Source organism: Ambystoma mexicanum, chromosome 4q, assembly GCF_040938575.1.
Source record: "Ambystoma mexicanum isolate Mex_15411 chromosome 4q, UKY_AmexF1_1, whole genome shotgun sequence".
Taxonomy (NCBI): domain Eukaryota; kingdom Metazoa; phylum Chordata; class Amphibia; order Caudata; family Ambystomatidae; genus Ambystoma; species Ambystoma mexicanum.
Genome location: NC_090928.1, coordinates 297,846,223 through 297,870,918, shown reverse-complemented (window position 1 = coordinate 297,870,918; position 24,696 = coordinate 297,846,223). Strand labels below are relative to the sequence as shown.

The 24,696-nt window shown below is 44.7% G+C and overlaps 1 protein-coding gene across 1 annotated transcript in view; it reads right to left on the bottom strand.

The window, feature by feature from the left end:
• The window catches only part of NT5DC1 (5'-nucleotidase domain containing 1), a 1,710,051-nt gene that overhangs the window by 500,984 nt on the left and 1,184,371 nt on the right, over nucleotides 1-24,696 (bottom strand). Inside the window, exon 7 of the mRNA XM_069607866.1 lies at nucleotides 16,149-16,323. Coding sequence (XP_069463967.1) covers nucleotides 16,149-16,323 — 175 coding nt within the window. The remainder of the gene's footprint in view (nucleotides 1-16,148; nucleotides 16,324-24,696) is intronic.

The following is a 24,696-nucleotide window of genomic DNA, read 5'->3' as shown; positions in this document are numbered from 1 at the left end:
CTATACCAAATTGCTCTTCGCAGCCCTGATTGCCATGGCTGTCATCTACAACAACTTTGCTGATGACACCCAGATCTTCATACCACTAACAGGTAACTACGAACAAGACTCACTGATGGTCAACCAAATCTACTCTCTCATACAAAACTGGATGGCTAATAACAGTCTCTGTCTCAATGATGACAAAACAGAGCTACTCATATTAGGCTCATACACCAAAATTGACGCCCTCGAGCATGGCTACAAATCATTCATCATCGATGGCACCACAATCACTGTACTCAAACAAGTTAACACATGATGCCACCTTAACTATGTCTAAACAAGTAAACACACTAGCCTCTTACACATCCCATACCTCCAAACTCATCGCCCTTAGTCGTAAATTCCTCTCAGCCGATAATTGTGTCACACTAGCCAGAGCTCTTATACTCTCCAAGCTAGACTATTGCAACATTCTCTTCCTTGGCATTTCCAAATCCAATATATCCAAACTTCAAATTATGCAGAACAAGCCCGTAGAGCTGCCCTAGGCATCAAAAAATCTGAACATATCTCCAATATCAGAAGAGAACACCACTGGCTCCCCATCCAAGCTAGGATCATATTCAAAACCCTGAGCATCACGCATACATGTATGGCTAATAAAGCTCCCAAGTACCTCAACAATACAGTCATGAAGAAACCCCAGACCAGACATCTCAGATCTAACAATCACGCATACCTCGAAATCCCAAGATACAAAATTGAGAAAGCAGGGGGTAGCAGCTTCAAAGTCCTGGCCCCTAGACACTGGAACTCACTACCCTCCAATATCATGAATGAAACATCCTTCCCACAATTCAAAAATTTCCTGAAAACTTGGTTATTCAACAAATACTAACTTAACCCAGAGCACGAAATGCTCTGACTAGACCATTACCTCCAATTGTATATATTTGACTGTTACATTACCTTTACTTGTGTTTCTCTGTTTTTTATTATTAAGATTGTATTTACCCACTGTCTGTAACTACGCCGTGATACCACCGGGTCTGGGCGTATAACAAATGTAATAAATAAATAAATAGAATAACAACAGATGCCCTCTAACAGATTTAACCTGACGAAGAAAGAAACAAAGTTGTGCTAAAAGATAGGATCACGTCCCTCATTATAAAAATCCAACCTGTAAGGCACAATTACTGCTATACAAAAAAAGGAATACTTCTGTGATGCACTTTCGACCAAATTGTTAGTATGAAGGATCACCAGTTTTCAAATACATATGTGTTAGGGTTTTGAAGATACGACAATATCATGTAGTATAAAAAGTACACAACTCTACAGATTACACGTTAGCAAATTCTGATCCTTAAACGTGGTATCTGTTGAACATACAGTAGTAAGGTTATCGTGAAACTCCGTACTGCGACCACTGGAACAGGGGAGCATGCATCCGATTGTGTAGCTGTAGGGGGTGGGAAAATGGGATGTCTGAAGAGCGGGCAAATCCTTCAAAGGGAAGTGGCTAGGGAGAGGCGTGGCAGAGTCGAAGACAACCCTGTAGCAGGCAGGTTGCCCTAGCAAAGATACAAAGAAATTCCCAAGGAAAGATACTGAGCCTGACCCATGAAGGGAAGTGTCAAGGTAAGGCGAACAGGAGCAACATGATCTCAATGCTTGAAAAATAAACACGCAGCAAAAACAGTTCTTTCAAGAAAGATGGATTTTAAATACATTAAAAGAAAGAGAAGAAACTGAGGCAGGAGGTCATGCGCGTAGACACAACATGCATAGTCCTTACTGGTCTAGTTAGGCATTTATATCCAGGAACTCATCAGTGGCATCTCCCTTGCTAACCCTGTAATCTCCTTGCTACCCCTAAAAAAAGCTATAGCCAGTGAGAAAGCTCAGGGGGTTGAGCGCTCGCAGCTGCAGTGTGTGTGTGATCTGCAGGTTGCAGGTTTGACTCCCGGCAAGGTCAACCCAGCCTTTCATCCGGCTGGGGTTGATAAATGAGTACCAACACAGGTTGGGTGATATTGTATGTATATTTGTTCTATATGAAGCACTTAAGTTCCATTTTTCACCGGTCTCTTTAGAAGACATGTTAGATACTCTCTCATCCATAAACTGCACCTCATGAGCTGAAAACATTTTGCCCCCTAAATTCATACACAGCGCAGAGATCTTTGCACCATATCTATGTCGTATGACAAATTCCTTATTCAGAGATCGGAAAGTCCCAGTTGGAATGATAATAGTCACAGTCACTCCGTTGGTGAAAAAGCCTGGTTTAGACCAACAAGACCCGGCCAATCTCAGACCAATCACAAATTCTAATTTCCTATTATAAATCCTTGATAAAATAGCCACACATCAATTACAAGAATATGTCGACAAGCATAACCTTCTGCATTCACAACAGTCAGGTTTCAGAAGTGCTCATAGCACCGAATCTGCATTACTAGATCTACAAACTAAAATGCTAGGTATTCTGGACAAAGGAAAAGCAGGCTTGCTAATCCTTATGGACCTCTCGGCAGCTTTCGATTTACTAGACCACTTGAAGCTCCGAGAGGCCCTAAATACAGCTGGAAATTGCTCAGAGGAAGCCATTGAATGGGTATCATCCTTTCTAGAGGTTAGAAACTCCAAAACTACCTGGGGTGGACACTCCAGCACTTCTGAACCTGTAGATTGTGGTGTCCCGCAGGGAGCTTGTTTTTCCTCTCTGTTCTTTAATCTATACATCCGTTGTCTCTGCTTCCTACTCTCACAGCTTGGGATCTACTTTACCAACTTCGCAGATGACACGCAGCTAGTCTTAGAACTATGTGAGGACCATACTTTCAACAGACTATCAGCCATATACAACACCATCGAAAATTGGATGAAATCTCATTATATGTGTCTCAATAGCTCTAAAACTGAGCTCATGACATTTGGCACAACAAATGTTCTACAAAACCTAGGCCCAGCTTACTCATCCTTCCTCATAAAGGACTCCACCATCACAGTGGCTAATAAAAAAGCGCTTGTACTAGATTCGGATAGAGGTCCGGAGATACACTGCAGGGGGTCTCGGCGGGGTGGAATCAAAGAATCCCTGAATTCTGGAAGATTCAATGCTAAAGCACACAAGAGGGAAAGAGTTAGCAATCGAACACAAGTCAGAGAGTAAAGATCCCTAGAAGGCGATAATTTACGAAGCGTCTGGGCTAAAGGAGTAGCGACGCGCGGAGGCAAAGTAATCGGTTCCTTATATCCGGTCACATGACCCGCTGGCGACGTCTGAGAAGTGCGTGAAACAACTAGACCGGCACTCAAAGAATAGCAAGAAAGATACGCCACCATGCTGGGGGGATTCACAAATGCGGAACGGCACATCCTGCCGCGATGCCACAAAGACCAACGTTTATAGCAGGTTGTAACAGTATGCCCCCTCCGCAAAGGCGGGGAACCCGGCTTTCCGGGATGCAGCCGGAAGAACTTGCGAACCAAACGGGGGGCATGAACCCCAGAAGCTGGTTCCCAGGACCTCTCAACCAGAGAAAACCCCTTCCAATCGATCAGGAATTGAAGACGCCCCCTGTGGTAACGGGAATCAAAAATAGCGCCACTTCGAATTCAAGTCCCGTAGCAGTAGATACCGGGGGAGGACGAGAAACAGGGGAGCATAGAAAACGATCAGGAACTCCCATCTTAATCTGGGAGAGGTGAAACACAGGATGTATCCGAGACCAAGAAGGAGGCAGTGAGAGTCTGATTGCTCCCGTGCCCACTAGGGACACTACCCTGAAGGGACCAAAGAACCGGGGAGACAGCTTAGAAGGAACCAAATGGCGAGGAAGAAATCGAGAAGACAGTCATATATTGTCGCTAATCGACACCTTCGGAGCTGGCCTTCGATGGCGATCCGCAATCTCCTTGGCCCGATCCTGAGCCGAGCGAAGAGCCCTTTGGGCAACTAGATGACCCTGTTGAATGTCTGCAACAAGCTGGTCCACTCCGGGACAACGGGAAGGAGTGGGTGAAATGGTCGGAACGTAAGCTGGATGGTAACCATAAGTGCAATAGAAAGGGCTGGTCTTCAACGCCGAATGCTTGGCGTTATTATAGGCGAATTCCGCCAATGGTAAGAGATCAACCCAGTCGTCTTGGGCCGCTGATACGAAACAACGTAAATAGCATTCCAGCGTTTGACTCAAGCGTTCTGTTTGCCTGTTAGTCTGTGGGTGATACCCTGAGCTCAGTGCCCTTCTGATTCCCAAAAAGGAGCACAACTTCTGCCAAAAAAGGGAGATGTACTGGGGTCCCCGGTCCAACACGATTGTGTCTGGTACTCCATGACGTGAGAAGATATCAGAAATGAAGACTCTGGCCATCTGGTCTGCATTAGGAAGTTTAGACAAAGGGGTGAAGTGAGCCATCTTTGTGAAATAGTCTATCGTAACCATAATCACAGAGTGATGAGAGGATTGGGGAAGATCCACTATGAAATCTGTAGAGATCCGCTGCCAGGGTCTTTCGGGGATAGGCATTTCGTGTAAGTAATCCCAACGGAGGCTGTCTAGGTGATTTGGACTGCAGACAGGTAACACACGCAGAGACATAGTCATGCACATCTGAGAGAAGATCAGGCCACCAGAAATGACGTTGGATGAGATCTAACGTGGACTGATATCCATGATGTCCAGCTGCTTTAGAATCATGGCACATATATAGTACCTCCTTCCGAAGGGTTGTGGAAGGTACTAGTACTTGCTCCTTATGAAAGAAAATTCCATTGCTCCTTGTTAATTGGTATCTCCGTTCGAGATCTTCACAGGACTGAAGATGTAGAATTGTGTCCTGCTTAACGGTCTGGAAAAAATCAGTTAGTACTGAAATGAATCGAGCCCTGGGAAACAGACTTTCTGGGCTAAACCTAGCCGTAGGATGGTCCTTCCGAGATAGAGCGTCTGCTCTAAGATTTTGGTTTCCCGGTAAGAAGGTGAGTATAATACGATAGGGGAGGAAAAAGTGTGCCCATCCTGCTTGACGACTATTAGTAGTCTGGGCCTGTTGAAGCACTTTCAGGTTTTGATGATCAGTACGGACTTCCACAGGGAATGGAGACCCCAATAACAAATGTCTCCACTCCTCAAATGATCTCTTGATGGCCAGTAGTTCTTATTCCAGTACCGAGTAGTTTACTTCCGAGGGATTAAAGGTCTTGGATAAATAGGCAACTGGTAACTCCACACCTTGGCTGGACTTCTGCAGGAGGACTGCTCCCAAAGCATAGTGAGAAGCGTCAGTCTCTAGAATAAACTGCTTGGACTGGTCAGGGGTTGACAATATCGGGGCAGAGGAAAACAATCTTTTCAGTTTATCAAAGGCCTCTTCTGTCTTTGAATCCCAAGAAAAAGGTACATCTTTTTTCAACAATCTTGTGATGGGAAGAATGATGTCGGAAAAACATGGGATGAATTTACGATAGAAATTTGCGAAGCCCAGAAACCGTTGTATCTCTTATGTTTGATGGAGATGGCCATTCCAATACGGCCGATACCTTTCTGGGGTCCATCGAAACTCCCTGAGCCAATAGCACGAACCCCAGATAATTGACCTGAGTCTTGTGGAATTCGCATTTCTTCGCCTTGCAATACAAATGGTTAGCTTGAAGTCGGTCTAGGACTACTTTCACATGCCGGATGTGATCCGTTTCATTCGCTGAGAAAACCAATATGTCGTCCAAATATACAATCACATAGTGCAATAAGATGTCCGCAAACAAATGGTCCATGAATCTTTGGAATATGGCTGGGGCATTTGAGAGGCCAAAAGGCATTACCTGATACTCATAATGCCCAAAGGGTGTTCGGAAGGCTGTCTTCCATTCATCTCCGGGAGCAATACGGATGAGATGATAAGCCCCTCGGAGATCCAGTTTTGTGTAAATGGAAGCCCCTTGCACTGCTTCGAGGATGTCTGGAATTAGGGGCATCAGCTATTTGTCTGGTACTGTGATCCTGTTGAGGCCTCTATAGTCGATACAAGGTCGGAGCTCCTCAGTATCTTTCTTTGGAATAAAGAACAGAGATGCCCCAGCAGATGAGGTGGATTCAGTAATTAGGCCGTTTTGTAGGTTGGTATGAAGGTACTCCTTGAGAGCCTCTTTCTCTCGCTGGGACAAAACATACATTCTTCCAAATGGAACTGGCTGATCGGGAAGCAACTCTATATGACAGTCATCTCTCTGATGCGGAGGTAAGGTAGGAAATTGTGGTGTGGAAAATACCGATAGGTATTTCTAATAACATACAGGGACGTTTCCTAACTGAGAAATCGTTGTGATCGGAGTGTGACTGGGCTCTTGTTGAGAGATATGAAGTCCCACAGATTCATGGGAGAGACAGTGAGTCACACAAAATTCCGACCCCAGAAATAGGGTATCAGCGGACCAGTTAATAATCGGATTGTGTAACCGTAACCAGGGCAAGCCTAGTATGATGGGAAAATGTGCTGCCTTGATCAAATCAAAGGTAAGGGTTTCCTTATGAGAAGCTATTAAACAAGTTAAGGGTTTAGTTTGCTCCCGAATAGGGCCAGAGCTTAAAGGGCTCCCTTCCACCCCTTGAATGGGCGTAATGCAAGTCTTAGCGATCCGGGCAATTCCTTTGCTTTCGTCCCCATTTATCATCAATGAAATTTCCTGTGGCTCCACAATCCACTAAAGCCGGGACCCTCTGAATTACTTGGTCTTGAAACATCAGAGTCATTGACCCCACCACCATAGTAAGATCCTGTGATTGGAACGCGTATGAAACGTCTATCTGGGTTGAGGAACCTCTTTCTTTTTTCCCAGCCGTGGTTCCTCCTACGACTGGGATTTGGAGTTTCCCGAGGCTTGTGTTCCTGTTCTGCGGGGCGGTACAGTCAGACAATCTCGTAACACATGAGTGGAGGAACCGCAATACATGCATAGGCCTAATGTTTTATGTCGTTCCTTTTCATTCAACGATAATGGACCTCGGGCTGTCCCAATCTGCATTGGCTCTTCTGTCTGTGGGGTCTTGCTAAGTGTTTGGTAGTGCTCGGATCGTGGACGAAACCCCTTTCCTTTCTTTCTTTCATCTAATCTCTCTTGGAGACGATAGTCCATCTGCATGGTGATGGTGATCATGTCAGCTAAATTGGCAGGACGGGGAACTCTGGACACTTCATCCTTTAGCTCCTCAGTGAGTCCTCTTCGGAATAGCGTAAGAAGAGTGTCGTCCGTCCAATTAGTTTCAGAGGATAACTGTTTAAACAAGGTAATGTAAGCCAGGAGATCCTCTTTCCCTTGCCTAAGATCGAGGAGTTTCTCCTGGGAGGCCACTGATATCTCTTGCCTGTTAAACATGGACTTAAGGCTGTTAGTAAAGGCTGGATACGAATCCAGAATCGCATTTCCCGAGGTTGCCCATGCTAATGCAGGGCCGGAAAGTTGAGAAATCAAAAAACCCACTTTATCCTTATCAGTAGGGAAATATCTTGGTTTGAATGTAAACTGTACTGTGCAACTATCCAAAAACTCTTTTAACTTATGATGATTTCCATCAAATTTGCCCGAAGGCAGAGAGGACGGAGGATTCTCAGGGGCTACTCAAGCTATTTGTTGACGGAGCTGCGCATTATCTTGCTTGACACTTTGCTGTTCCATAGACATGGACTGCATGGCGGCCATGAGTTGTTGCATTTGCTGTTCCATGGTCACTTGCCAGATGTACCAAAAAATGTCTTACTGGCGTCGCTATCTGTTATCTAAATAGCGATTAGCTCAGTTAGAGATATAAAGAAGAATGCACTAACCTGCACATCCAGCGGTAACCAGGAAGGGCAAAGATACTGACGACTGCGAAGGCTTCCCTATAAGCCCAATCACTCCCCACCCGGATTGAACAACCAGGAAAAGGGAGGACTGTGCCCCCAGGGAAACCCTCTATGGGAACAAAAACCTGCGCAGCACTGAAGACACTGGTTCTGGGCTGGATTCAATGTTCTGGAATCTTGCGGGAACTGTGATGCTGAAGTATGAGTTCGGATGGGAAGAGTTCTGTAGAAATGAGAAAGAGCTGATGAGAGAGGTAAAGGTCGGAAGAGGAGAGTCCCACAGAAACCCTGCGCCTACCTATATCTGCTTTGGATGTTCTAATGCAGACAAATTGCACTCTGTGTATCAAGGAACTCGGAAGGCTGAAGGGATGGAAGGAACACTCCTGGAAGGTACGGAAGAGGAGGATGGTTAGTAGAATAGTAGCAGAATGGCGGGGCTAGGAAGAGAGAAGAGGAAAGGACCTTAAAGTAAGTACCATAGAATGAAAGCACTTGTACTAGATTCGGACAGAGGTCCGGAGATACACTGCAGGGGGTCTCGGCGGGTGGAATCAAAGAATCCCTGAATTCTGGAAGATTCAATGCTAAAGCACACAAGAGGGAAAGAGTTAGCAATCGAACACAAGTCAGAGAGTAAAGATCCCTAGAAGGCGATCACTTACGAAGCGTCTGGGCTAAAGGAGTAGCGACGCGCGGAGGCAAAGTAATCGGTTCCTTATATCCGGTCACATGACCTGCTGGCGACGTCTGAGAAGTGCGTGAAACAACTAGACCGGCACTCAAAGAATAGCACGAAAGATACGCCACCATGCTGGGGGGATTCACAAATGCGGAACGGCACGTCCTGCCACGATGCCACAAAGACCAACGTTTATAGCAGGTTGTAACAATTCCAGCACCAGACCATGAATCAGATATTGAGAACCATCCTGAACTTAACCCAGCACCTGTATGGAGTCCAGTTCTGTCTTCAGTCAATACCCCAGATCCATCAGTCAACCGGAGCACACAAGACTTTGAAGGCCAGCCACCTGAAAGCCAGCCCTTGCCTGATACTACCCTAACCAACAGTGAAGACATGAACTTGAACAAAGTGGCCCAAAACCTATTGATAAGCACAGTCATTGGTGTCATGCTTCTTGAAGCTTTTCCTTCCGTTCACAGAGACTATATGAACCTCCAAGGGAATCCTGATCTACATCCCTCAAATTACCCTTTTGTTGAGACAGATACTGTTCCTTTCAAGAACCCTTCCAGGTACATGAATGCCAGTGAAGAATCATTTACAAACAAAGATGCACCCTTGTTTGTACATTGCAATGAGTTTCCTGTCTTGCTTGATGTGCCTTCCAATAAGAAAATCACACTGACTATCAATACACTGGAAGATTTGGAAGAACCCCCTAAGGCAACCAATCCAGCCATAGCCCTGGTTCCACCTATCAATGTTGCACCATTGCCAGCCCTACGGAAAATGTCTTCCTTCAAGAAAGAAGCCATGGAGAATGCAGCAGAGCTTCACAGATCCTCAGTCCATGGACGCATTGCAGTGTTTTGTACCTCTGAGAACTTGCCTTTCCTGGATTTAAACACTAAGGTTCTACTGGACGTAAAAGCTCAGTATTTAAGCAGCTGCCTGCAAGAGCACAGGCCTCTTGCATTGAGCTTTCTACAAGCTCTTTGTTACCCTGTTCCTTGGATATTTGCTGTGTCCTGTGGCCTCCAGTTCCTGCTCTTGTTCCAGAGCCCTGTGCTTCCTGCCTTGCTGCCCTGCTTCTCAGCCCTCTCTCCCCTGCCTTTTGCCTGCACCTCTGTGCCTTCCATACAGCAGCCCTGCTTCCTTGTTTGCAGCCCTCTGTTTCCTGGCTACTGCTCCCTTCCTCTCTTCCTTGCCTGCAGCCCTCTGTTCATAATTCCTGTCCTTGTCTTCCTTGAGTCTTCAGTCCTCCCCTTTGGTTATCCACTTCAGTTATACTGTTTCCTTAATTTCCTTCTGCTAGCTTTCTCTTGTCTTGCCAGCCCTGAGTTACTGTTCTTGATTCCCGTGTACAGTTTCCGGTCGCCATTCCCTGCATTTAGATACTAGGTTTCTGCTCTTCCTTTCTTCCGGTTCTCTGTTCTGAACCTTGCTCTCTTTGACTTCCTTTTCCCTGGATATTTCTATTCTTGTCTTCACTTGTGTTTTATGTAAATCCTATGTACAGAGTTTGACTGTTGGATTCCAGCAGGCAATCTCTGCCCCTTCCCTTGTCGCGTTTCAGTATTGTAATTCGTGCCATTGTTTACAGTGTACTGGTTCCTGTTTCAGGAAGCAGCCATTGTTCGGTTCCTGCTGGACCTGTACAGGCTTCAGTCTTGTCAGAACTGTTACCTTGTTCGTGCCTTAGGGTTCAGTTACAGACACCCACTGCTGTTGCTCCCAGCCATGAGCATTCAGAGTGGGCCCTTGTAATAGCAATCTGTGCAGAAGGCTGGAGTTTCCAAAGGTCTCTGGAACACTCTTTCCCCATTCTGCTTACACCCCAAGAGGGAACCCATCGTGTTTGTATCTTTGTATTCCCTGCCCCTTTTTGTTCACAGCCTATGTTGCCTATCCTTTCTTGTCTACAGGACTCCTTGTAGTCCAGCTTCTTGTGTAACTTTCTCCCTTTAGATTAGTGGGCACGCCTCTACCCTCAGGCCCCTCCTGACACTATTTGCAATCTTCACTTGGAGCTGAGGCGCAGGTCTCGACCTGAAACGGAATTGCCAGTATTATCAGAGGCTCCTATGCCATATCAGGCCATTCCTAAGCACCAGAAACAGCGCTACAATTGCCAGAGCCACTATCCTGTCACACTGGACTACGGAAATGCACTACTGTTAGGTGCCAACAGCAATTGCATTAAGCAATGTCAAATAATCCAAAATAACGTAGTCAGATCCATCGCAATAAAATCCAAATGCCACCATATAACAAAAGACAGAAACGATCTCCACTGGCTTGCAATAAAGGAGCCTATCAGCTTTAAATCCTTGACTCTGGTCCACTGCTGCCTAAATGGCGCAGCTCTGGCATACCTGAAGAAGGAATTTAACTGATATGAACCAAGCAGAAGCCTAAGATCTGCTAAGCAAGGATTACTTGAATCCGGCCATGGCAGAGTAAAAGCCATAGGCCTAGGTAGAGCCTTTCCCACCAAAGCCATCTCCCTTTGGAACGAGCTACTCCGCAACCTCAGACTTGAAAGCAACATCCAATCATTCAGAAAGCAGCTGAAAACAACACTCTTTAAATAATTGACACACTACCACCTCTGCGCTGATGTTGAGCCTACCTTACTTTCCACTTGTACTGACTGTCCTGTGAACTTTCTGTCCTCGAGTCTTTGTCGCACCCTGATGCTTGCGAGCTTTCGGCACATTACAAATATATAAATAAATAAAATAAATAATAATAAGTTTAGGTGCTAAACGTCTGCTTGCATTCACATTCATTTGGTAATATGGGCCTATACGCATTGATATTAATGATACATATGGTGATCCATTCTTGTATGAAATGTATATCACTTTACAGTGATATCGTAATCATATTTTTCATAGTGTACTTAGAGACAATGCTATGTGATGCCTTTTCCTGTTTTGTCAAGGGGTGAAAGGTTGTGTTCCAACGCTTCCTGTGATGTCACTTCGGGGTGGGGGTCAAATGACATCACTTCCTGTGATGTCAAGGGTCGTGTGATGTCACTTCTGCTACCCCTGGCCTTCTGGTAAAATGACGTCCCCCGAAGTCATACCGAATATATAATACTTGCAAATTAACTCTGGCACAAAACAAGGATTCTTCATTCTAAGCATATAACCATATACATGCCATCCTACAACCATGCCACTACAAAAGGAATTTACACAGATTTCCAATGATTCTATAGTTTCCTTGTTGTGCAAAATGTAGCTCTTAACGCCGTGACATCTGTTTACATCAGTACAAACTGATCGCAGTGTTTTCCCATTGCTCCCAACGTATCCGTTGGGAAAAGCATTTGTGTGTAGGATGTTCACTGGAGGGACTTTATCCGGGGGCGCAGTAATGTGATGGATGAGGCACAGCAGAGTGATAGAGGCTCTGCGGAATTCAGGTTAATGCAGCAAGGCATGCACTCAGCAATGGGAAAGAGGGGGACACTGTCCGCATGGACACAAAGCCAGAAAAGGGCCCAGGAAGTCTACAATAACTCAAGAGGGTGAAAGAGGGGGGATACCCCTTCAAGTTTAAGGGTGGCAGAGAAATGCCATTGTCAAAGGAATGAAAATAGAGTAGGTGTATCCTCCTGCCAAGGAAAAGGCCACTGTTATAAAACGCTGATGCAAAGACTCCCAAAGTAGGGGGCAGCAATGATATCACATGGAACCACCAATAACCAAATCGTCTCCAATAAACCTGTTAGAACTCAGATACATCTGTGATTTGCAGCAGAATCGTCAGTCTTGTTTTCCATTCCAAGACCCTTTTGCACGTGACCAAACACACCTTTTCAATGGGTACTCACTTTTGGGCATTGCCAAAGCATGTGCATTAAATGAATCAGTCTATTTTACAGCACTAGCACAAGTTATGCACCAACAAGTCCTGGACATGCGTTCTATGGGGGTGTCCAGCACAACCCATGCAGCATCTCCTGCTGCATCTAAATCTCTAGAACGTCTGACAATAGTAGAATAAATGCTTGATCAGTCCTCCAGAATAATGGTACAGCCAAGCCAAGCAGCCTAAATGCCTTACTGCGCTCTAGGGACAGCAACCTTATTATCAAGACGCCAGAGTACTGCTGCTACTATCATTGGGGACACCAGGCCCAGGTCCTACACCAAAGCCTCTTGCCTGTCCCATGGGCTAATAAATGGAGTGGAATTTTTACAAAGTTGGCTCCAGGTGGATGATCTTGAGGTCTTTGATGAAAAGGAAGTCAGTAACCAGGGGTCACTATCTCTAGTGCCCAGGTATCTGACGTAATGCCTCGGCATTTGTCCAGATACCGAGTGATTCTGCCTCCCACCGGGGTTTTGTGGGTGAAGACCTCAAAGTGGCTTTGCAGCGGCTGCAGCAGTGGCTGAGGAGGTAGTAGCCGCTGCTGTGGCTGATCTAGCACCTCTCCCTTTTCTACCACAAAAGGGTTTTCTCTGTTGGCCTCTCTGACTGGCCTGCATCCTCCCTTTTCCAAAAGAGGGGTACAAGCGAAAGGGGCGACTATTTCAGGAAGATAAGCCTGCGTAAGAGTGTTGTTGAGGCTGTCTTATAGCGGCGCTAAGTGATTTTGCTGCCGCTTTTGAGGTCTGCAGCTTCTCCAAGCTCTCGTCCGCCTTGCTGCCAAACAACCTCAAGCCGTCAAAGGGCATATTAAGTAATCTAGATTGCACATCAGGTGCAAAGCCAGATTGCCTTAGCCATGCAAACCTGCGTAGGACCGTGCTAGATGCTATGGACCTGCTTACACTATCCGCAGTGTGCAGTCCTGACTGAAGGCATTCCTCCATAGCCTCCTTACCATTTTTTACTATAGCCAGGAAACCATCCTGTTCCTCACCTTCCGGGAAGTGTTCAGCCACTGATGTCATGCAGTCCAACAGGGTCTATGTAAATCGTGCTAAAGTGCAAATGACATAAGTCGATTTAAGGGCCATACTGCCCGAAGTAAAAACCTTTCGGGCCCAAGCATCAACTTTTTTATCATCCCTGTCTGGTGGTATTGATGGGTAAGCTGATTGCCTAGTGGGGGTTGCAGCTTGAACCACTAGACTTTCAGGGGAGGAATGTTTAGATAGATATTCCGGATCTGATAACGATGGCCTGTATTGTGGTACACATTTCTTGTTTACTGCTGAAATAGAATCAGGAGTATTCCAATTTACCATCACCCTCTTATGAAGTGCTTCATGGAATGGAAGAACAGGATCTTTTAGAGGACCTTCACTCAAGATGTCTGTCATGTCATCCTCATCAAAATCTGGGGAAGCTGCCTTCCAACCCATAAAATCAATGACCCTTCCCATAGGATTCCTATAACTAGGATCAGCATGATCTGTGGGGCCTGGTCTGTCAAAATCTACTTCAGTTGACGTGTCTAGGCCACTGGCATTTTAGAGACAGTCATAAAGTTCTGTTATTTTGGAATTCGGGTCCACTAGCTCCTCAGGGACCTCCCTGGTTTCAAACCTAACTCCAGCTGAAGTGACATCCTCTTCAGAGGAGTGTTCTTCAAAAATGGATGACATGGATCTGCAAAATTCCTGTCTGGGCTGAGGATGGAAAGCTTTTCAGGTAAAGAGGGTGGTATCGACTTAGGCATGGGTAATGGCGTCGACCTGGGTATCGGGATTAATGAATGCCTCGATAAAGGCGTTGAAGGCGTCGATAAACAAGACGCTGGCTTCGACGGTTTCGAAGGCAGCTTCGATACTGTCGAAGAAAGCTTTGATACAGTTAAAGGCGTCAATGCCATTTTCATCAGCGGTTTCGACACAAAAGTCCTCGACTATGTCGAGTCCAGTTTCGACTTCGATGTCGATTCCGCTACCACCGATTTATGCACCGGAGGTTTTGACTTAGTACGAGGCGTCGGGGAACTTTCCCTTGATGACACTCTCGACTCTTTTTCGGCTCTCGCGTGTTTTGATTTTGATTTCCCTCTGTCACTTTTAGAGTGGGTAGAGGCATGATCACCGCGCTGCAACTTCGAGGTGGTCTGGGCTGCTTTCTTGAATATTTTAAGCATCGAAGCCCTAAAGGCCTCCCATTTTTCTGGGGAATCGTGAGTTGATGGATAAGTTAGTCTCCTCTCAGAAGAGGAAGATGAGGAAGAAGACCTGTGATGTCGCTTTCTTGACTTTTTAGTCGAAGACCAGGAGGATTTCCCTGAGCGACTCTTTGATCTCGACCTCCTCGACTCATGTCGAGATTTTCTACTAGATCATCCAAATCTTTTTGTCTTTTGGAAGACTCAAGGTTTCCTCCCCCACCGCCAGTTTACCTCTATGTTCCGTAAGAGCCTTATTGGACATGGCCTGGCAGGAACTGCACTTGTCAACCTGATGGTCTGGGCTGAGGTACCAGAGGCATTTTCCTACCACACTTCTGACATTTTTTTAACCCTGTCTTGGGTGTGGTGGGAGTAGATGACAAGGACATCGTCGAGGAAAAATCTGATGCCCCGTTCGTAACACGAAGCAGTTGCGTCGGAAAAACGGAACTGAGGTAACGGGCGCTGCTCGAGCCCTTTATACAGTGGATGACATTGGCGCTCAATGTCAGCTCTCAAGGGACTACGACTCTGCGACCTTGAACACAGCACCCTGTTGGTGAAAAAATGTTCAGAAGCAGCAGAGCTGGGATACGAATATCATAAAATGAGGAATACATGGGAGGACACAATCCATTCGAAATAACTTTATTTATTCTCTCATATTGTAATCCTCATGATAATCCTCACTTTATTGATTCTCTCATATTGTAATCCTCAGATGATAATCCTCATGCTAAGCCTTACTTTATTGATTCCCTAAAAACTGGTTAGGTCCCGACCTTGACCAAGAAAATGCAAAAGACTATTTTATGGTTTAATCATCAACATATTTTTGGCATTCCACCTGCAATACGATTACCAGTAAACAAGCATGCTGGGGTGTCATACTGCATCCTAGCACACAATAAACCCTTTTTTAAATGTTTTTTGCGGGGTGGTGGCTTTTTCAAATGTTACCTCCCCCTTTCGGGTAGTAGTGCACACGCATGATTGTTCCTATATACAACATAAAATAAGTACCTCATGACTTATCGTTCGGTGGCCAGTAAAAACGTGCATTGTTTGAAAATAACACCTGCTTTTAAGATTTTGTAGTTCAAGAAATCAGGACAATAAAAGTAACCCAGGCTCCTGCTGGACCTCAGCAGCTCGGGCACAGCGCAAAGTGTCTGTTTGTGCCTTTAAAATCATTTTAGTTCGCAAAAGGGTCTGCCTTTCACTGTCCCGTTTTAATACCAGCAGCAGAGCATACATATTTGTTTGCATGTCGATCTAGCAAAAAGGAGAGATATAACGGTATGTTATTTGGTCTTTACATAGTGCAATAATTGGCATTTAACCCGGCTATTGGAACAGATGGAGCAGTGCCAGCGTGACGTAAGTATGCGTGCTTGCAAGTACCGGGATGTATCTACGAGCCCAGTGAGGAGGAAAGGAGAACTCTTCTGGTTTAGGCTTACTGTGGGTGAAAAGGTGATGTCAATGGGGCATGAATATGTCCTACTGGGCCTGCTCACTTACCCAAAGATTTGCTCGCAGAGCAGTCGGCAGTAGTCGCTGTGCGAGCTGGTGAGTAGCACCAGGATCTTCCCAGCCGCCTTCAGTTTTCCCATCCAGCTTCTTACCGACTCGGGGCAAGACTGCACGTATTTGCCAGGATCACTTTTCACTGCTGGGAAATAGAAGCCAGAGTTTTCTGCAAAACAAAATCGAAGACAGTCATTTATTTTTTGCCGAAATTAAATTATGTTACTATTAGCGAACAAGTATCCAAGTATCTGAAAACAGAGACCCATCAAGCACCATTTTATGATGTGAACTATGCATTGCATTCATGAGAAAAGCTGTGTGGCCGTCTTGTTTTCAGTTTGGCCACTATGTGTTTCTCCAGCTTCATTTTTAGCTGAAAGGAGGAAAAGTCAGCTTGGTGACCAAAATATCTTTTAGAGAGATCTTTCGATATTAAAGTATGGGTACAGCAGTTTGAGTTTCTATCTGCGCCCCCTAGAGCATTCATGCAATGAGGTTTTGCAGGACCCAGTGTCAGGCGCACAACCGATGCAACTCTTATCCTGACAGTACAGATTTTCCATGCATTCGTTACAGAAAGTCATGATTCTATTAAAGACTCTGAGGTGAAAGATTATGCTCTGACTTATCTTTACTTTACTCGAACAGCATCAATGAAACAACAAACAATATCAAAAAACTAAAAATCCCAAGAAAAACCAACATATTTGTAGTCCATTTTTGATAGGGTATTATAAACACGTGACTTCATTTCCCCAATCACCATCACTTCTCCTTTATAATATTCTGCAATCCCATAGTCCTTCCTCTTTCTTTCGCTGAACTAATTCAACTTGCGTCCCAACCGGTAGACGACTTAACTTTCCCTGATATTCTTCTCAAGGTGTCGTTTTCTGCTCAGTCCCTGAAACAAATATAAACTATCACCAATCTCATTATGAACGTGTGGACAATCGCATATCAACATTAACATACCAATACAAGCTTGCATTATTACAACATCACATTATCAACTTATGTAGCACCGATTAAAATTGGGTGGAATAATCTTTCACCTCCGAGTCTTTAATAGAATCATGACTTTCTGTAACATATGTATGGAAAATCTGTATTCTATGTCAAGACTCGGGGGGTCAGATTTTGCTCGTTTAAAGCTTACCTACCACCAATGATGCTACATGCTCCACTGGTCTAAAATAAAAGTTCTTGAACGTCTCCTCATTAGACCAGTCTGCCGCCTTTAGAATATCTTCCAGACGGGCTGCCGCTAAAAAAGCAGATGACGCCATCGCACCTCGTGTGGAATGTGCTCCAAACTGACTTACGTCTACCCCTGCTTCAGCCATGCACCACCTGACCCATCTAGACAAGATGGCTGATGCTACTGCCCTAAAATGTTTCCTAATAGCTATCAGCATTTGACACTCTCCCACAGGTGTCACCTTACTTTCTTTTTCTTCAAACACTTATAAGCATCTAACTGGACAAAGTTTAGGTTTATCCGGAAAAGCCATGTACTCAACTGATCTAATGTTTGACTTTGTTCTCTTCTCTATGTAAAATACTACCCCTGAAGGTGAAAAGGATTTCCGATTTACTTCTAAAGCTTTCACATCAGATACTCTCTTACAAGAAATCAGACACAATAGGGTAGTTATCTTAGCTCACAACGCTTTCCTAGACAAAAACTTATTATCTGGCTAAGCCTCAAACATTTTTAACACTATAGTCACATCCCATAAACAAGAATATCTAGGTGCAGGTGGTCTCATGCATCTGATGCCTTTCAGAAGCCTACATACCAGTGGATGTCCGCCTACCGGCTTATTCCCAATGTACACATGACCTGCTGAAATCGCTGATCTATAATTATTAATGGTCCTGTAAGCCTTCGCCTGCGCCGATTGCGCTGCCAAGAAATTCAGTATGTGCACTACATCTGTACGTACAGGATCAACTTGCCTCTCCAGACACCAATCACTCCATCTATTCCATGCCACTCTATAGGCCTTCCCCGTGGCCGGAGCCCATGATTACCTAATAAATTCTTGAGCTGTGCCTGAAAGTCCTGGCCTAGCCCAACTTTCCCTGAAATCGCCCAAGCTATGAGACTCAAGTTCCCTGACCTGACCAATGGATGAACTTCTCCTGCTGGATTCAACAATATATTCTCTCTGTCTGATAACCGAATTGGAGCTTCGTACAACAACTCCAGAAGATCCAGGAACCAAGCCTGACCTCGCCAATTTGGTGTTATCAAAATCACTGTGGCTGGCTGTCGCCTGACTTGCGCCACTGTGCACGCTATCATGGCGAACAGAGAGAACGCGTATTCTCTTGCTGGTCCCCAGGCCTGGAGAAATGCATCTGTCGCTGTCGCTTTCGGATCCGGTCTCCAGCTGTAAAACCTGGAGATCTTCCTGTTCAATCTGGAGGCAAACAGATCTGTCTGACACAGACCCCTGCGACGCATTATTTCCTGAAATACTTAGTCGTCCAGCTGCCTCGAATTCCAATCTGCTACCAGATTGCGATCCCCCTGCAGATGTTCATCTCTCATGCTTATTCCTTTCTGGAGACATATCTGCCAGAACTCTTTGGCCATCTCCGTCAGCCTCTACGATCTCGTTCCACCCAGTCGATTTATATATCGGACTGCCGAAAAGTTGTCCATCTTCAACAGAATGGCAGCTTTCACTCCTTCCCGGGTCCAACACCTGACTGCGAAGGAGCCCGCCAGAAGTCCCAGACAATTGATGTGGAGACCCAGCTCTTCGCTCGACCATCTCCCTCCTGTCGATCGGTCTCCGCATCTGGCTCCCCATCCCCATCGAATGGCATTGGACTCTATCACCAGGTCCAGGGATGAGCCAAATATTGCCCTGCCATTCCATGCTTCCATGTGGTAGTACCACCATTCCAGTTCCAATCTCCCTTCCCGCGATACTCTCACTTTCTGCTTGTAAGATAGACCTCTCCTGAAATTATCTATCTTCAGCCCCTGCAATGCTCTGTAATGCAGAGGCCCTGGGAATATCGCCTGAATTGAATATGACAGACGGCCTACCAGTCTCGCTATTTCCCTCAAAGATACCTCTTGTTTCGTCATCATACTCTTGATTTCTTTCTTCACTGAGTTCACTTTGTCCAAAGGGAGCTTGACAACTCCCTGTGTCGTCTCTAAGCTGAACCCTAGAAACTCAATTTCCTGCCCTGGCTCTAGTTCCGACTTCTCCCATGTATAGAGATGGTTGTGACCTATGGCAGATGGGTTGTGGCCTAGCAGTTCGGGGCAGCCTGCCCCTTTTGGGGTGGGACCAAGACTGATTTGCATTTGCCCTTACCCTTTCTGTAATTGCTTGGCAGGTTAAAGAATGAGGGCTTGGAGGGTTGCCCAGAGCTGTGACAGACGTTAAGATTAATTCTAAACCTTCCAGCCATCGGCCTTTGTTTTGTCACAAATATCAGTAAAACGTGGAATGTGGCACGCACACATTCGTACCCATTCACGCACTAGCCACTCAGTGGAGACAGGTACATTTTTAGTCTTGGCTATTAGCTGGTGCTAAAACGTCACATGTAAGCTGAAACTACTGCATTAGAGTACAGCTAGTGGGACATTGAATTATTAATCCACCTATTGACTTTATAATTTATGTAGCGCTGGTAAGCCTGCAGGCATCAGGGCGCTTACATGGATACATAGACATGTACAAATAGGACACTACGGCTACCAATCTAACATTTAGCTTCCTGGATGCTCAGTTCATCTGAATAGGTTAGTTTTCAGTGCTTTTTGGAATGCATTAAAGTTCCTCTCCTGTCTCAGTTGCTCTGGTAGCTTTTTCCATCTTTGGGCTGCTTTCACCGTTTCACCGGGAAAGCACGGCCTAGTCCATTTGCCTTGTTGAACTTGGGACAGTTGACCAGGCCCTGGTTCTCTTATCTTAGATGTCTTCCAGGTACGTATGGTGTGATTTTTTTCTTTAGGTAAATTGGTGCTTTTCCCAAAATACACCTATGTGTCAATGTCAGTGCTTTGAATTGAATTTTATCCTCTATTTTTAACCAGTGCTGGTCTTTCCTGTCCTGGGTTATGTGGCATCGTCTGGCCTTTTTCTTTATGGGTCTTACCGCTCTGTTTTGTAGTACTTGACATCTGGCTACACAGCCTTTACTTGCGCCCATCATGAGCACATTACTGTAGTGCAGTCTCCATAAAATTATGTCTCTGGCTACGGTGGCACTATTGGTCTAACTCAGGTGAGGCCTAATAGACCTGAGCAGTCTGAGTATTATTGACAGTTTTTTTAGATTTAAGAGACTTGAGCTTCAGAACTCATTGTGGCTTCCAAATATACTCCCAGTGTCTTCACCTTCTCAACCTCTGTAATCGTGGGAGCCTTTGTTGTTGATAGTTTTATACTCCTTACTGAGATTTGCCTGGGTTTGTGAGGAGCCAGATATCATCAGCTCCATTTTGTTCCCGTTAAGGCACATCCAGTTTTCCCTCATCCAAGCTTCGATGGTGTCATACAGGGTCGCTACCTTGGCGTTGTCTTCAATTTAGCACCCAGTGAGTTCTATCACCAACTGCATGTCGGTTGCAAAGTTTGTAAAAAAAGCTGTGAACTGATCAAGCACTATACAGAGACATCTTAAGTATAGATCAAAGAGCAGTGGTGATAGGCTTGCCCCCTGCGGGATGGCGCCTTTTATGAGGGGTTCGTTTGAAAAAGCCTCACCCCAGTGGATTTTAGATTTTCTCTCCGATAAAAATTAGGCAATCCACCGGGGTGCTTCATTGGAGCAGTTACCCTCATTTTCCAAGGCCCATTGAAGCTGCTGATGGCCCAGGAGGTCAAAAGCTGCGCTTAGGTCCAACAGTATCAATAGGCCGGCTTTGCTCCTGTCCATGATACTTAACATCTGGGTCTGTAAGTCCAGTAACACAGTTTCAGTGCTATGTGCGGTCCTAAATCAGGATTGTTGCGTGTGCAAGATGTCATTTCCTTCCACATATCTTTGGAATTGTATTGTGGCAGCCTTGTCTGACACTTTCAGTCAAAAATTACAATTTGTAATTGGCCGTAGAGTGCTGGGATCTTTTATGGTCCAGTCTGGGTTTTTTGGCCAATGGCGTGACCGTTACAGTCTTGATTATTTTAAGAACATTCCCATCTTTAAAGGACGCATTTACCATTCTGGTGAACAAGGGTGCAAATGTCTCCTTGTTATCGAGTATAATTTTGGAAGGTAAGAGGTTTTCTACACACGCTGTTGGGCTCATGGATGTGAGAATTCTTTCCATATTTCCCACCGTGATGGGGTTGAATTTGAATTGTTCCCAGTTGTTTTGGGGAAGGGTGGGTCTACTCTGATCTATTTGTGTTTGTGTTTTAGCCTGGGCTGCTTGAATAGCCTCCCTGGCCTTTTGTATTTTACTGGCAAAGGCATCTTGCACGTTCACACAGTCCTCTTTTGAAGGTTCAAATGGTGGGGTCAGGGTTTTAGGCTTGTCTACTGATTTGAGGATCTCAAACAGTTTTCTCGTGGGGTTGGCTGCACTTGAGAATTCACTATTATAGTAGTCTTTTTTTGCCTCTATGATACTTTTTTTGTAATTTTTGTCTAGGTTTTTCCATATATCTCGGTTGTCTTAAGTGGGATTTTTCAACCATCTACGTTCCATTTCTCGTTTTTCATTTTTCAACTGCCTGAGTTCAGTGTTAAACCACTTTTGATGGCCACCATTGGTTCTGACTGTTCTCAGTTTAATGGGTGCTAGTGTATCTATTATTTTCTGAATTTGTGAATTGAATATCTTTACAACATTTTCGCATGAGTCTTCATCCGTGATATTTCAAAGGATTTCCTCTATGCCCTGACCTAGGTGTGCGGGAGTGATGTTTTTAAAGTTTCTACTCGGGGACTTTTTTTGTTAGTTGTTTCTCTTTGGCTGTGGTTCAGGCATTGTTATGGTGAAACTTATTTTGGAGTGGTCCAACCAAATACATGGTGTTGTGAGCCCCATTTTGGTCTCCAAATTGTGAGCGACCACCCAATCAAGTTGATTGCCTTGTGGTGTTGTGGGTTCTGAGTTAATAACCTTAAAATCAATGTTATTCAACTATTTTCCTAAGACTATGGCTTCCCTATCCTTAGGGTTTCCTCGCCACGTATTAAAATCTCCTATCAATAGTGTTGCAGCATTAGGACCTTTTAGTGTGTTATGCTGTTGGATAATTTCATCATTGAAATCTGATGTCAATGATGGGGGCCTATAGATTATGATTACATTGATGCAGCATTTGCTCGTAGGTGTGTGTGTTAAGTGTAGGACTTTCGGAGGTTTCGGATAGGCATACCATGTCGATTTTGTCGTTGACAATAAGGTCATGGATTTTTGAGCATGCTTATTCATTGAGCGGGTATTCAATAAGCATATTTTAAACTCTTTTTAGGTATTTGTTGTCTTATTCATGTTGTCAGGGCTGGTAGTATCGTTTTTTTTCCCGCTCGCTTTGTTTTCCCTTTTATATCTATATTCGCTCATCCCGTGGCCCTTCCCTTTTTTCCTCCATAATTTTATTCAGCTATACCGTTACTAGTTGCTGTTGTTTGTGGATATCCTATAGTAGTGGTAATATGTCCATGCGCAACCAATCGATTTTAAATTTGCACAAACTTCTAAGTTATGTAACGTAAAACAACTGATTTATATGACTGTATTTATTTCTTTGCATATTATATATATTTTTTGAAGGTTGAATGAATTCACAGCCCCTGAGGAAGAGAGTTTATCTCGAAACGCGTTGGGCATATGCATATATATATGAATGGAATAAACCTTTTTGAGAAAAATTGAAAACCTTATTGTGAAGTTGATTTAAACAATGTTTTTTCCTTATATGAAATTGATGTCTCTCATATGAAATTGTGACTCCAAATTGTATTCTTCTATGTGGAATGCCATTGGATAACTATACTTACATTGAAATATTAAATTTAATTATTTTAACTACTGGGCTTGTCTAGCCATAGATAGTGTGCAGGGGACGGGAGTTCCCAAATAGGGAACTTATTCAGTTTCCAATATGTCCATGCGCCCCATTTTTAACTTCGGCTAAATTGGGCCCTATTGTTCCACAACCTGACACCGCAGTTTAAGGCTTTTGCTCTGATGTCAGCAAGATTTGTTTGTCTACTGTAGCACCTGGGGCTTCAGGGAATAGGGTGGTGATAGACCTGGCAGCTACAGTTCCTAAGGATGTTGTGTATTGGTTAACCAAGATAACCTAATTGCGCTTGCTTTTTCTCGCAGCATACTGATTAGTTTAGTATATAGCAAAGTGCCAGTTGCCGGTTGCTGTTTCCTATCAAATGATTGTCTTGGGAGTCGCATTGTCTAATCTCCTGCAGTACACGGACAGACTAGCAGTTCTATCTGATGCTAATGCAATATAACATGTTTTCCCAGCGCCCAGCAGCGCTGAAGGTTCAGAATCTAGTGTGCCTTAAACTTACCTCAATGTTGCCTTTGGCACAGAGAACGGGCAGGGGGTCTTGCACAACTTCACCGCATACAACGCGGACCAGCCCAAATGCGCCAGCGCTATCACGCCGAAAATGTGATTAAATATCCCTTGCAAGCCAGGAAATGTAGTTCGCAAGGACTACGGGTTGACGGCACGCAGGGGAATTACCTTGCCGAGATGTCTACTGCAACAATGAGTGTAATCCCTCCAAAGGGGAAGTGCGAGGGCTAAATGCAATTGTCGCTTTTAAATATAGCAGAGAATACAGTGATTTCACTCCACTGTCAGTGAAACAGACACTATTCCAATTTCTCAGATACCTTGACGAGGCATGAAAGCCGAGCGCCGTCAGGGTGGATTGTTTAAAAGTAATACTTTGGGGAGTAATACTTTTGGACTTCCTGTCTCTCCACACCCAAAACGCAGCTGCCTGGGATTTCTTTGAGATAGCTTTATCAAGCCTTGCCATCAAACTTTATCGAAGTGCCTGCAAGTGTTTTTTCAAAGCAGTCTTCTAAGAGGCAATGACTTAATTGGAGCAGTAAATGCACTAATGGTGTAATAAAGATGACTTAACCAGGTCTGCCATCAGCCACTCGATTTATAAGCACTATGCATGTCTTCTTCTTCTCAATTATCGGAGGCGTGGGCGGACCCACGCAGGCGCTTCCCCATCAATGGCCAGTTAATACCAGTACGGCAGTGCTTGGCAAATGCCATTCCAAAGCCTACACAAATGTCAAAACTTTTGGCATTAGCAATGCATGTTTTAATTGGAGGGGGATACATTTCCCCTCAAATATGCCAGAGCAACTGACTGTAGTGAGCCAGCCTGAACAAACCAAAGGGGGTTTGGAGAAATTCATTTAAATAATTAGCTAAAATGGTGCATTATAAAATACACTTTCTGTGAAAAATTGGGTAAAATGCAAGAGAGTTTGCAATTGACTGTGTAGATATACAATAGATGCAATTCACCAACAGTGCACAGGAGCAGTTAG